At 42.3% G+C, this 14,917-nt stretch overlaps 1 protein-coding gene across 2 annotated transcripts; it reads left to right on the forward strand.

Annotated features, from left to right (window-relative positions):
* Positions 1 to 4,214: 4,214 nt before the first annotated feature.
* Positions 4,215 to 14,367, forward strand: CFAP36 (cilia and flagella associated protein 36). 2 transcript variants are annotated; one of them, XR_014615998.1, is made up of 11 exons: positions 4,215 to 4,345; positions 7,853 to 7,917; positions 8,804 to 8,905; positions 9,303 to 9,417; positions 10,348 to 10,435; positions 11,075 to 11,126; positions 11,997 to 12,123; positions 12,370 to 12,539; positions 12,950 to 13,102; positions 13,769 to 13,913; positions 14,036 to 14,367. XR_014615998.1 is itself a non-coding variant. In XM_084201821.1 (10 exons), the coding sequence occupies exons 1-10, from the start codon at positions 4,231 to 4,233 to the stop codon at positions 13,853 to 13,855; spliced, it is 1,074 nt and encodes a 357-aa protein (XP_084057947.1). In that variant the 5' UTR covers positions 4,215 to 4,230; the 3' UTR covers positions 13,856 to 14,367. The 2 variants fall into 2 exon arrangements, 1 of the variants encoding a protein (XP_084057947.1); XM_084201821.1 differs by having other exon boundaries at positions 13,769 to 14,367.
* Positions 14,368 to 14,917: the final 550 nt, after the last annotated feature.

Here is a 14,917-nt window from a genome sequence, read left to right on the forward strand (position 1 = left end):
TGTGAGGCACTCCAGTGCATTGTTTTCCTTGGGGTTTTTCTTTGGCTTTTATAATCAACAATACAATGCAATTAGCCAAAGTTCTTGGGGGCAACTGAAACATGTGGGTAATAAAACTCAGAAATGCAAACTCCAGTTCTTCCCCAGAGCCCCCAGAACCAGCACTTTGTCTGTAAATTCCTCTTTGAAAGCCAAGCCCTGAGGTAACACTAAATGACTCAAACCAAACTCATGCCTCAAATAAATTCTCTCTTGCACTGTGCAGTCAAGGAAACTCCAAGGCTGGGCAGCCTTCAAGCCTCTTCTAGTCCCACTCCCCACACAGCCCCACTTCAGTAATCCTAATATTGAGGAGTTCTTTTTAAGGGAAGTTCTACAAAGAAATTAAAAATGCATAATTCTCACAGTGCTAAAAACTGAAGAGAAAGTGAAATGAGTTGGTGGGTACAAGTCTTTCTGCAGAGCTTTCATGACTCTTGGCTGAAGGTGTTAGAAGCTGGACTTGTGTAGACAGTCACCTAAGCTCAGAAATAAAGATCTTTCCCCAAAATCAATACACAACAGAAAGTTATGTTTTTTCTTTTTAAGCTATTATTATCATGGATTTGTGGCATTCCCTGACCTTTCTCCCACCCTTATTTTGCAATGAATAAAATGCCCATGCATCTGGCAATTTATTGTTTTACTGTTTCTAACCATCTCATACCCTTATTGATACCATTTCATCCTCCACAGATGCCTCCTTTCCTGGTTCAGTGAAACTCTCCACTTCCAAAGAAAGGTCACAGGGCTTTTTCTTTTTCCTTTTTTAACCTGCTCATGGCTGCAGAACTCTATGCCAGAAGAGATTAGAATAACAAAGCTCACAGGCTTCAGACCAAACCACAGGCTTCACCTTGCTGTAGTTCATCTTCCATCAATATCAGCTGAAATTGGACAGAAAAATCTAAACTGTTACAAGGCTTTTTGGAATTCAAGAGGTGCAGGCATTACAGAAAAAAAGCAATGGTAAAAGCACTGCAGCAATTACTGAAACACCAGGTCAATAGATGTGGAGAAAATCCCTGTGGAAAAAAAAAAAGTGTATATGGGAATGAACCCTGGTGTTGCTAAATAAACAACAAAATTTGCTTCAGGAAAATATATGAAATCAGGTGTATGGATAGACTTTCAGATAAATGTGTGGGTAAAATGTGCATGGTTTGTGGCAAGTATATAAAGGAAAAAAGATCTAAAAAAGAGAAGAAATAATATTCTTGTAGTTCTAGTATCTCTTTTTTCCACAAGCTACAGAGAGTAAGCACAAGATGTTGGACACTTGAGATGCTTTTAAGATTAGATAATTTAGCTGAGAAGCATTATTATAGGAAAAGCATATGCTTATTATGAGATAATTATATTAGGAGTGGCCTCTCAGGCAGAATGGATGCTGTGAAACAGCCTTACATTTGTATAAAAGCTCCGAGTCACAAGAGAAAAGGACAGCTTTATAAAATGAAAGAAAATGACCTAAATAGAAGATCTTTAGGAGTTCCTGCAGGAGCTCAATATCCCAGAGGGGAGGAAAATGAAGATAACTCACAATTCCTTACTTGACTTCAGGCACTTCTTCAATGTGTCTGCATTGCTCAGAACCAATTTCTCTCCTAGTTTAGCTTTGACTAAAGTGCAGTGAAGTCCCTGAAGTATAACATATTTAACCAAAAAATCTCCACAATAAATTGTTGCCAATAAGCCCAAAGTGATTAGTGTTTTAATTTCCAGCCTTCTATATGGAAGTCACATTTAATTCTGCCTCCTGGACTGAAAGAAAAGGCCTTTACACCACAGGTTTTCAGAAGCTTGAGCTCAGTGTTCTCTTTGAGGTCAGATTTATTAAAAAAAAATTCCCCCCAAACTAAAATTTATAAAAACAAACTGGAAAAGTTGCATTAAGTTTACTAAGGTAAAAATATTTATAGCTGTTGTAGTAGTAAGACTGTTACAAACAAGGTGGGTGGGAGAATTAAAGCCTAAACAAAAGAGTAATTAAAAATAATACTGTTTAAGTATTAATTTTATGATTGCACTTTTGCCAGTATCCTTTAAACTGCTCAAAAGCTAAAGAATTATTCACACTGAAGAAATTAGAAGTGATGTAAAAACCACCTCTGCTAATAGCTAAGAAGCTCATCTGCCTCACTTCTTGCCTCTTTATTTATTAATAGATAAAGAAATTTATAAATTCAGCAACAGATCAAAACCAGCATTCAGCAAAAAGAAGTCAGCTATTCTCAAGATTCTGGAATTTCAAACTTTATTACTGTGCTAGTGAGTGGAAACCACTGGATGTGAAGAGAGCTGGGCACTGACATAAAGAATTCAGTGGAAGGAACACAGAGACTGGAAAGGCTTGACAAGATTTGCCTGTCAGTGTGTGAGTGTATATATAAATATATATAAATATATATATGTATGTATGTCAAAATGTCTGAAGTAGCAACTTGTTTCCTGCTCTATCTTTTGTATTATTAACAAGTAAACCACCAACTCCAGTGCTTCCCCTGACACCTATGGATAGAACATGATCACATCAGGCAGTTTCCTGTGAGACACCAAAATGGATTTGATTACAGAGGACAGAATTTCCTCATACTCATTACTGCAGCAATTTTTCTTGTAACTGTGATGAAATGCTTTAACTTTTTATGCAACAAGTAGGAAGTGAATATATCATGCTGATATATCAGTGAATATATCATGCTGATGCTCTCAGACCACAAAACTGGCTGTGGAAATGGAAGCACTGATGGTGAAAAAAAGTGGCCTGCAAAAGGAAAATTGGAAGTTTTTCCAGTGCAGATTCTTATTTAAATGATGATCAGGTACTTCTCTGCAGTTCTGAGGGCATAGAATTGTTAGCTTTGAGAAAAAATAGTCAGGAAATAAATTAAATTCTAAATAATTAAATAAAATAAATTACCTGCACTGAAACTTTGTGCAGGTAAAATCTTATTAATGGCTACAAGAGTTCTTGAGCAAGATCAAGCACGATCCTGGAACTGCCACTGTTTGTGGTCATTGAAATATTTCAAAAAGGATCAAGAAGTTCTTTTTGGTTGGTTTTTTTGTTTTGTCTTGTTTTGTTTTGTTTTGTTGGGGGTTTTGTGGATTGTTTGATTGTTTGTTTGTGTTTTGGGGGTTCTGGTTGGTTTTTTTTTCACTTACCAGTGACATGCACCAGTAAGGCAAGCAATCATCCAGGATTAGGAAGAACATGCATTTAAACATTGGGAAAAACTTATCAGTTTGTCAGCAGTGTAAGAGATGAGGACAGGGATAGAAATTACCTTAATTTTAGTGGAGAAAAGGAATATACCACAACCACCATCCCTAAGAAATACCCAAATGATTAAGCATCAATGTAAACCTTCTTACCCATTGCTTTGTAAATTATTTCCTAATTCCAGCACTGTAGGGCGTTTGCAGCATTACTAAATTACAAATTATCCACGTTCTTAGGAAGGCCTGATGAGCCATTAACATTAGAATAGAGCACCACTTTTAATAGCTAACAAGGAATGTGTTATAATTTGCTCCACAATGTCTCTGCATTCTGCACAGGCAACAGGAATTTTCCATCCTCTGGCATAGTATTTGATAAAATTTAAATATATAAACCCAACTTGGACTGCGCTGTGAAAATGTGGGTGAGAGATGCCTTAGAACAGCTGGGGCTCTCCGGAGGGCACCGGGCCGTGTCCCTCATATCCCGGCTATCCCCGAGCACAGGGAAGCCTGCCTGAGCCCCTATTCCCGCGCTCCATTTCCCTCATATCCCGGCCATCCCCGAGCACAGGGAAGCCTGCCTGAGCCCCTATTCCCGCGCTCCATTTCCCTCATATCCCGGCTATCCCCGAGCACAGGGAAGCCTGGCTGAGCCCCTATTCCCGTGCTCCATTTCCCTCACATCCCGGCTATCCCCGAGCACAGGGAAGCCTGCCTGAGCCCCTATTCCCGTGCTCCATTTCCCTCAACGCTGGCGACTGACAATCCCCGCAGCTGCCAATTTCTTCTCTGTCCATTGCCCTGCAGGACCCGCTCGCCAGGCGGCGGGGGACGCCGCCCAGCCGCCCGCCCGCCGCTGCCGCTTCCCGCCGCGCCGCAATCCCGGGAATGCCGTGAGGGCGGCCCCGGGCCCGCAGGTCCCGCCCCGTGACGCCGGTTGCCATAGCGGCCGCGCCGCTGGCCATGGCGGCCGGGGAGGAGGACGACGTGGAGTGGGTGGTGGACACCATCGCCGGCTTCCTGCGGGGGCCCGCCTGGTCCATCCCCATCCTGGAGTTCATGGAGCACAACTGCGAGGGTGAGCGGGGCGCCGGGCGGGGCGGGGCGGGTGCCCGAGGCCGCGGCCGGGGCCTGTCCCGGTGCGCGTCCCCGCGGCCCCGGCGCTCTCTGCGGGAGCGCGCACTCGGCCCCGCCGGCCGCGCTCCCGCCGGGCGCTGCCCGGGGCCCGCCGTGTCCCCCGGGCGAGCCGTGTGCCGGGAGGTGCCGTTCGCATCCATTAGCTCGTCCTGGGATTATGGCGTGAGCTTACGGCTGACACCGAGCGAGCGCTGCACCCTGCGGCGGCCCGGACCCCGGCACGGCCTCCAAAGGTCTCCCAGAGCCGGGAGTTTTCCTCAGGAAACTGCTCCGGACAACCGAAAGCTCTGTCCGGTCAGTGCGACAGAGGAGGAGAAGGCCCAAAGTTAAATCCCTGCAATTATGTGAGTGCTGTCAGTTAAGAGGTGAAAACCCCTGAGTTTTAGTACGTCGCAAAAATGATAGTCGGCGCTGTCAGGGGTTACCGGGAATGTTTTGTAGGCTATCCTGTGAGTGAGTTTAGCTCGGAAGCAACTCCAGTTCAAACTTCCCTTTCTTCCTTTGTCTTCTTGAGACCATCAAGGCATAATTTGGGGAGCAGCCCGGGTGAAGTGCAAGTACAGGCAGTGAGGAGGGGCCAGGATTGCCCTGTAGCCAGGGGAGCCTGTGCAGGTTTGTATCTGCAGAGGGTGAAGGAGGAAATTGACTTTCTGATGAAGAGATTTGGCTAAGTTACTTCTGCATACAGAACAACTTCTGCTGCCAAAAAAACACCTGGATCCTTACAGTAGCAAAGTAATGACAATTTGGGCAAGTCTCAAAGCAGTGCCTAAGCCCTTTGGAAAAACAAAGGCAGCTTTTGTTTGTGATCCTTGGAAAAAAAAAAAATTGCTTCTCAGTTTCTCCCTGAATCGTTTCTACTCCCCCAAACTTTGCATGAGGCACGATTGTCATGAGTCCATCCATATGCTTCCTCTCTGGGAAAAGAGGAAGGGAAAGCTCCTGGAGCCTTCACAGCTAGGAAGGGTTGGAGAAACCTAGGCTGGAAGTTTTGTCCTGGGAAGTCTGCCTAAACCTGGGGTGGGCTGAATGCTCTGGTTATCTTGCAAAGGGTCTGGGTTTAGCTATCGAGGGAATTGATTTATCCCTCTCAGGAGCAATGATCCCTTCTCCTTAGAAGGTTGAGGGGAATTTACTGACAGTAAGAAGATTTGTGGAACCGCTGTAAATTTCCACCTAGCGTGAGGCAGGCTCGTGATGGTCACTTCCTGCTGATTTGGTACTGACATACTTTGTCAGGACAGAGTCCTTTGCACTCCCAAAACATTTGATCTTTGGGCTGGACAAGCAAATTAGCAACACTCTGATTAACTGCCAATAATTTGTGACTCCTCGAAAATACAGTTTGGATTTTGGTAATCGGTATGTGAGGAATTCATTTGAGAACTGTAGTTACTTCAGCCAAGTCCTTGCACTTCAACTTGTAAACTTATTGTAATGGTTTTCTCTCTGTTAGTAAGTGTTTGCTTTCTCTCTCTCCCTCCTTCTGGGAACTTGATTCATTTTTTTACAGCTTGATAAATTTCCTTTTACATCAAACTGAAATTAAATAGATGGGTGTGTACCATCCCATTTGAGGGGTCCTAGCCAAGATTTTCAGTTTTAACAAGAAGATGATGAGTGTCTCCAGGACATCTGTGTCCCCTGGCTTGTCTTCCTACTGTGGGGCATACATATGAACCACATACTGTGGTTCTTCAGATCTTTATTCCTGTTGGGCCACCAAAGACTGTGCCAAAACCGTAAGGAATAATGACTACGTGATTCAGAAGCCCTGACTCAAGAAAATCCAAGGTCTCTGTTCCAAGTACTCCTTAAAGCCACTTAGCTGAGAGGAGATGCTGACTGCAGCTTGCTTTACTTGGCACTGAACCTCATCCCGGTGTGTCCCCAGCCTGGGGACAGAGCACGGGCTGTGCCAGCTTCCCACTCTGCTCTGCAGCAGGAACATCCCCTTGGCAGTGCCAGGCAGCTGTCACTGAGGGGTGACATCCCTGTGCTTGGCATCCCCAGGGCAGGAAGGGGGGGGGAAAAAGGGGAAAGTTGTGGGCTGCAAGGGCTGGAAGTGATCCCCAGCCAGGAGGAGACAACAGAGGCTGTCAAGTGTCTTCACTCTCCTCAGTTTGGTAACGTGGTGGTTGCACAGAACTGATACCTGTAATACCTCCCCTACCATTTCAATTTAATCCTAGATATTTGTAAACCTTTTAGTTTAATTTCTTCATTAAAAATTTTGCCTTGTGCAAAACCCACAAGCAATGTTGGTTTTCCAAAGTATGATTAAAAACCAGATTTTCCTCTGCTTTTGGGGGATCTGAAATGTGTCACTGGATTTCTGTCATTGCACTTCTGTGTTAGAAAGTGATGCTGCTTTAGGAAGTGCCACCTCAGCTCACACTGTCCCCAGGTCTGGAGTGATGTGACCTCAGGGCTGTCACAGCTGGGAAAGATGTTGGATGCCTTCAAAAAGTCACTCTGAGTTTGTCTGAAGGTTGCACTGGTTCCAGAGGCATCACCACCATCAGAGATGTCACATGTGCATGAAGAATAATTTAAGCAGAATTCCTATTCTTCAAATGACTTCAAAGGATGTTCCTGGCAAGTGACTTGTCCAAGTGGCTAATCTTGAAGGGGATTGAAGCAGATTTATTTCTAAGCCTCTGCTTTAATTGCCAGGTTTTACATTACCTCTCTTAGTTGCTGGCATGAAAAAAATGTAAATTAAGCCCCACCCCTCCCCCCAAACCTTAGTTTTCAGTTCTTATTTTCTGCTTCTTCCACATATTCTGCAGCATAGAGATCATGAGCTTGAGTAGCTCCAGTCAGGGATTTAAGATGAATTTACATGAATATGATTAACATGGCCTATAGTATAGGAATGTCCATTTTTCCTACATCAGGATAGACAGAATTAAAATATAACTTAACTGCACCACATTTCCTCTTTGGGTTTATCTGGTTGTGCAGGCAGGGACTCATTTTTCTGCATCACCTTGGTTTCTCACTATATGGATGACATTTAAAAAATTAAGTCATTAATAAATACATCTTCCATGTAAATACTTGGAGAGAGAGCAATTTCCTGCTTGATGTGTCATAGAACAACCTTACACAGAATCATGGGGCAGTTCTCATATTCAAGCTTACTTTTTAGTGAATGCATCTGCTGAATCCTCAACTTGCTTACAAGTCTATTATGCAGATAAATTTTCCCAATATTAAATTAGGCAGCTTCATTACTTTCAATTATCAAAAGCACACACTTAGCCTAAGTGTGTGGAAAAACACAGGACTTTTATAAGTCATGGCCTATATTTTCATTGATTAAATATATTATCCTGTAAAGGTTAATCTTTTAGGGTGTAAGTAAGTAATCTGTTTAGGGTGTAAGTTAATTTGTGGTGGTTTGTACACTGACTGTAAAATGTTTCTTCTTCCCCCTCCTCAGTTTTTGATGATGAAGAAGAAAGCAAGTTGTCATACACAGAAATTTATCAGGAGTACCAAGCTCTGGTGAGCATTATTCACTATCTGTGGTAAATTTCTAAGCAAAAGAATTTAAAATGTCAAACAAGTATTTAGATGAACTTCTGACTGGGTTATTATTGTTATTCAGTATTTTTCCATGTGTTATTTAGAAATCCTGGGAGTTGTCATATGCATTTATATGCCTAAAGACCAGGTACATAGAAAAGAAATTGTGGCACAGTCACAGCTCTTAGGCTGCTTTACATATTCATCATTAAAATGAATATATCCACTACCTTCAAGGTTGTATTTATAAGCTTGATAATGTTATTTTCTGTCAAGTGAAAATGACAACCAGCAGGATGTCTGAGAACACTCACAACTTGTATTGTGTTCACTGATGAGTCTGGGAAATCTTTTGAATTATCTTTCAATTATTAGAAAAAACTACAGGAGATTTTTGGAGCTTAAATACCAATAAAATAGTACATGCAGATTTCTAACACTTTCTGTAATGAGGCTGGGAAATACATGATATTTAAAAGCTTTGACTGAATAAATACAAATCAGCATTCATTTCTACTCTGACCCTAAAGGCTTTCAGGCACAGACTGGCAAAAAGCCTTTTATTTTCATGAAAAAACCATGAGGAATAGTAGCCAGGAGACTAGGGAAAAGGTACATGGGTGAGAGTCCTGGAAATTGGAGAAGATACATTAAGGAGCCATCAAATTTAGCAATAAAAATTCTCATTTTGAACAATTCATGCAAGCAAATAAAGCTTGAAATCAGGAAAGTCAGTTACGCTATTGTAGTGATTTTCCTTGGGGTTTATAAACCACACCAGCAGAAAAGAATAGGCAATCATGACAGAAATTCCACTGATTCTCAGGGAAAAACCTTAGAAGGTAAGGCTTATTCTTTCTTACAGGTGGAGAGGTTACTAGAGGACTACCTTAAAGAAGTTGGAATTAATGAGGAGAAATTTCAAGAAGCTTTTTCTTCTCCTCTTGCAAAGACCCACACCTCCCAGGTATTTGCCTTCCTTAAGGAATGTATGGATTTCATTCTTAGCTTGATGCTTTCCCTAACGCAGCTGGCAGGAGATGAAAATTGGAGAAGTTTCCATGGTGCAACTGTAATTTTCAATTGAACTGCAGCTGTAAACTGACAAAACCTAATTTTGTAATAAATTTATAATATTTCAGAATGTTACTGCAGGCATGTTGATCTAAAGATGTAACCCACAAGTTATTTTCCTGACCACGAGCTCTTCTTGTGTATCTGGAAAAACAGACAGATAGGAGAATGAGATCTAATTATTAAAAACATGCTCCCCAGAATTGAAAAATCAAGCTAATTTCAAACAGACTGAGCTGGTTAGGATTTTCTGTGGGGGTTTAATTTTGTGCATATCTTTCCTCCCACAGGCCATTCTGCAAACAGTGTTGGCAGCAGAAGATTTTAGGCTATTTAAAAAAATGATGGTACAGAAAAATATTGAAATGCAACTGCAAGCAATTCGAATTATCAAAGAAAGAAATGGTGAGCAGTGGTGAATGTGGGGGTTCTCTGCAGGATTTTAGTGTTCTTTTGATGACTCTTTAAGCCATTCATAAATGAGCGTGGAATGCTGGTTCAGCTCCAGTTGCAGATACTGGAAGACACCCAGTTGATGATACTGGGACAGGGATTTCATTACCTAGTCCTTGGCTTGCACTCCCAGTGGCAGCTGTCTGTACTGTGAGGTTAGCAGAGTTTTCAGGTCTGTTTGTCTGAATTTCTCGTGAAATTTAACTGAGTTTTCTGTTGCAGAATTTTGGTAGCATTTCTGAGTTAAAGCAGTTCGAGCAGTTCCTCAAAAGGAGCAATATCAATAGCTGGAATTCTTTTCCCTGCACGGCAAGGATGGTGGAGTGTCTGCTGTGCAATTCACACTGAAAAAATCTATTCAGGAAGCACAAGTTAAGGCCTTCATCATGCTCATACATGCATGAGAAAGAAGATGAAGAGAAAATAATCCACACCCAACTTTGCTGCTCTGTTGATGCTTCTGAAAGGATTTTAATCCCACTCCTTCCTTCCATGTCTTTCGTTTTACTTCTTACAGTATGAGTGTTCTTCAGAGAATCATTTTTAGATTTCACCTTCCATATAACAGCCACATTTGGGAGTGGTTCAGGTGGCCATGGCTGCATTGCAGCCTACAGGAAATGCCACATAGTGGTCAGTGCAAAGTTTGGCTTAACCTTTGATGTCAAAGCTTTCATTGCCAGAAATCTGTGCCTTTTTCCTAACAGGATTTAGGATGTTTTCCTCTAGGAACTTTGTGGAAACAGTTCACATGGCTTTGGTTTTGTGAATGCGATTTTCTTTTGTTTGGGTTTTTTTTTTTTCATTTTTCTTTTCTTCTCTGCCAACTGGAACACAAGATCATTTTCCTTGGAATAATGCATAAATCTTGTTTTCTTCCAGGTGTATTGCCTGAGTGTTTGACAGAGGGTTCTGATGTATTCAGTGAAATTGAACAGGAGGAAATGAAAATACTCAGGGAGGTTCTGAGGTAAGAAATCAATCAGACCCATTTAGTATGCTATTTTCAAGTACAGGTCTGTAGGACCTAACTCTTCCAGCCTTTTCCAGGAAACTGCCTTCATCTTACAGATAATAGGAATATTCTTGTCAACATCCAGCCTGAGGGCAAATGGGTGGTGCTGGGCAGTGGGTGTGCTCAGGAACATTGAAACAGTGAGTGAGAGCTGTGGCTGTGATCTGAGATGGGTGAGACCAGTACAACTTCTGCAGATTCTCCCCCACTCCCAGTTCACAGACACATAAACAAATAATAGCAGATGAGTCCATCCAGGTTGTATTAGATAGGGCTGTTTTCCTTCTGGATTCCGGGAATACTTCCCTTCCTGTCTTTAAATTAGCAAATGAAATAAAGGGATGGGTAAGTCCTGGAACTTCTTACACAATTATTTTAGCACAAAGGTAGTTGAGGACAGTGGGCTCTTAGGTGTTTATCCCAATTATTTATTTCTATTAAGATTTAAGTCATGGAAATATTTTAGATACTGAAAAATTCACATTACCTTATAATTGCTTTGATAGTCCTCAAATATTTAAGCAGTGTTAAATTTCCCTGGAAATCACTACCACTAAATGAGTTTTGAGTGTTTACTTATGTTTATTGTTACAGAAAATCTAAGGAAGAGTATGAAATAGAGCAAGAGAGAAAGAGGACTGAAGAAGTGAGTGTCTTACCTTTGTGTGTGAGTTATGGGGAGGATTAAGAAATCCCCTGATATTCTGTGCTGGCTATGGCCAGATCCCTTCCAGGCCCTGTGTTCCATCAGTGCAGTATCCCACCAGCAGCACATTCCCTGCTCAGCACCTGAACCCTGAAATCCTGCTAATGGGTGTCAGCCTTTCAGATCCAGGGAGCAGCTGACTTGCTGATATTGTCAGGATCAAAGAGCCTTCAAATTGTAAGCTGCTTGGAGATGGCAGCACTCATAATCCCACAGGAATTACCTTCAGGATGACTTGATAGACAGTGTAGTTATTCAGGGAGTATTCACAAGAGAGAACTAATCACCAGGACCCAGAAATCCTCTCCAAGGGACTATCCCTTGGTGTCCATCAGAGTAAACCACAGAGGAAGGAAACTGAATGGAAATGGGGACTGTCCAAATTGGGGAATCATGGCAATAAACCTCCCCTTGACTGGGAAAACAGGCAGGTTTGTCCAAAGCTCTATAGACCACCAAGAACAGCAATATCTTGATAAACAAGCCAGATTGCAGAGCCCCCAGTCAAGTTCACCTGGCCAGAGAAGATGATGGTTAGTGGTCAGTGATATGGTTTTTGTTAAAAGAATGTTTCAACACGAAATAATTTCGTATTTTAATGAATGGTGTGGGGTTCTGACATGAATGCTGCGGTTGATCAACAGCATAGACAATTTCTAGGCAGAAATTCTGAGAAGGTTGGCTTGTCTGTAGTGTAAACAGTGCAGTTTTAATTGGAAGTTCTTTTGGGAGATTCCTTTGTGTGGACAGTTCAGTACCTGGGCTGCAGTGCCAGGAAATGTAACTCTTGGGTTTGTTTTCTAATTCAAGGCATGTGCTAAACTCAAAGCTCCAGATGTTTCCCACCATGTTCCAGGAGACTCAAGAGAAGCTGTAAAAGTTAAGGAATCCACTGAGGGAGCTGAGGATTCTGAAGAAAGTCCAAAATGCCCATTAGGTAATTTCAGGGGGAGTGCAGTGCTGAGTGGGCAACATGATGCTGGTTTTAAATGATTCAAGAGTCCACTTGTACCAAGATTTTAAGAACTTGGCTGGATAAGGCTGTGAGTAAAGTGTATTTGCCCTGCAGGAATGCTTTCCAACATGGCAGGTTTGACTATTCCATGATGTTCTGTTCTGACTGATTATTTTTATCTCATGTATTTCTATTCTTTCTAATTGTTTTCTGTGTAAAATTACTTAGAGGGATCTCATAAATCTACAAAAGAAGACCCCAAACCAGTTTGCCCAGTAAAAAAAGGAACTGAAAACTTACCCCAGCCCTCTTGTACCAAGGGGAAAGAAGACACTAAGAAAAGGTCTGCTGGGAAAGGTTCAGAGAACACAGTGCAAAAAGCTGGGGTGAAAGGACCTGTAAGTTAAAAACAAATTTTTTTAAAAAGCCAAAAATAGAACTAGAATGCAGAGAGAGATTGCATGTAGAATATATATTTAAAATAGTATTATATTTAAATACAGAAAATCTGTTATTGTAATCAAATAGATTTGAGTTATTTTGGGTTTTTTTTAAAAACAAATATGTAAACATTTTCATATTATTCACAGTTTAATTAGCATAAAGTTCAGCTGGATTCCTGGCTTCAGAGTAGAATTCAGCATTCAGTCCTTTGGCAATTTCTTAGGAGACAGCTCTGATTTGATGCTTCAACTTGGATTTGTTTCCACCTGGTATTTTGGAAGCAAATTGGATATAAATGTGCTTTTCCTGCACAGGACATTGATACAAAAGAATTAATTTCAAAATTTTAAATTTTTTCCCCCAGGATTTATCAGAAACTGAAAAGCAGGAGCTGAAGCAACGTGAGGATTACCTAAAGAAAAAACGAGACCTGCTGCTGGCTACGAAGAAAGAGTCAAAAAATAATGGACCAGCACCCAACACTGATCAGAAAGAGGAGGAATCCCCTCCCAAAGAGGTGAAGCACTTTCATATAAACCCACAGGGTTTCACTGCAGGTGTCCATGCTGCTGCTGAAGAGTGGGAATGGGTTAAAAAGAACAAGGGGGGAAATATTTCCAAGAGACTGGAAGTTCAGGCTGGAAGTTTCAGTGATGGAGTTGGCATTGGTTGGCTTCAGCATCATCAAACCCTCCTGATTAACTTCAGTTTATGAATGGATAAAATGCCAGTTTGCTCCTAGTCCCTGACCTACTGTTTGGCTCCTCAAATCTCAGGGATTTTCTTATTCTTTTGCAAATGCTTGAAAACTCTCTGAAAAAAAGAGGAAAATACTAGAAGACCTCAAACCCCTCTGACAGTACAAAACAATGTGGTAACTATTCTATTTCTAACCCAGAAATCACTACTCTCCTTTATAGAGCAAGTACTTAAGGATGTGAACTAAAGTCCAAAGAGTTTCTATTGCCTCAAATATTTTTCAGAGTTGCTGTGCATTTTATTGTGCTCCAAATCCTGGTGACTGTGGAGCCTTCAGGACAGCTGCCCAGCAGGAGCTGAAGTTGGGACTCCCAAAACACAGATCAGGGCAGTGGGAGAGGGCAGGCTGGTGGCAAGAGCCCCATCCACCCCTCTGATCCATGGTGGGTTGCTCACTGCAGTGTTGTTTTCACTCTGTTTTTAGGAAATGTCAGAAGAGAAGCAAAGGCTGCTCCAGAAGAGGAAGATGCTTGCAGAAAAGCTAAAAGAAGAAGTCATTAATAAGCGGTAGTTTTAAGAGGCTCATTGCTGACCCCAAGAACACAAGGGTGTTTTAGAATAAATTATCAGTAAGTGAAGGGATTTCCAATCTTGCACTGGGATTTATAGAACTTTCAGACAAGCAGCTCAGTACTTGGTAACTCCCTACTGCAAATGCCACTGAAACACACCATGAACACTCATTTTCCAGAGTGCTGGAAACTCCCTGACTGTCCAAGGCCATGCCATCACTGCAGAGCACAGCCCTGCTCCAGCCCTGAGAGCAGAGGCACCTGGAGAGCTGGAAAAGGAATTCCTGTGGCAACAGCTCCGAGCTCCACATGGGAACTTTTTCATGTCAGCAGTGCAGAAGGTGATTCCTTCACTAGCCCATTATAAACCAATGGCTCTTGCTCAGCTGTGCAGTGTAATAAAGTCTGGTTTCACAAGGAAGTGCACCCTCGACCACCTCATTTGTGAGAAAGCCAATGTACCTCGGGAGTCAAAGACATTCACAAATCACAAATTAACTCCAGCTTACAGTGCTTTACAGGCTTTTGGGGCAGTTTCCCAGGCCCCAGGTCCCAGTTGGCAATAAATGCAACTTTAAATAAAAGGAGTTGCTTTAGTGCAAAGCTGAGACTCTTCCAGCAGTTAACTGCCAGAGTAGCAGAAATCTTTTTAAGTCCCTTACTGGTTTGGCTTTCACAGACTCAAAAAGAAGCCAGGAGAGGTCACCCTTTGCCCACGGCATGGCCTCACTGAGAGGTCACCCTTGGCCATGACAGGCCACAGCTACTCACAACATAAGAGACAAACCCACCCCTTCTAGTTTCATGGAATTTTTATTAAAATAGCATTTAGAACTGGTACACGTTGGCAGATGTTCTGTTCTTTCCCCAAAAGTGGCAGTGGAAGGGAGAATAAACTCCAGGCAGGAGAATAAACGTGGCTGCCCACGAGGGCAGACTGGGAACCAGCACCAAGGGGTGACAGCCCCAGGGAAAAGCCAGAGAGGGCTGGGTCTCACCTTCTCCTGGGAGTGCAGGCTGGTGTTTAACAGGATATCTATTGCCACTTGACCCAGTCCTTT

The sequence above is a fragment of the Fringilla coelebs genome (assembly GCF_963513975.1).
Source record: "Fringilla coelebs genome assembly, chromosome: 3".
NCBI classification, from domain to species: domain Eukaryota; kingdom Metazoa; phylum Chordata; class Aves; order Passeriformes; family Fringillidae; genus Fringilla; species Fringilla coelebs.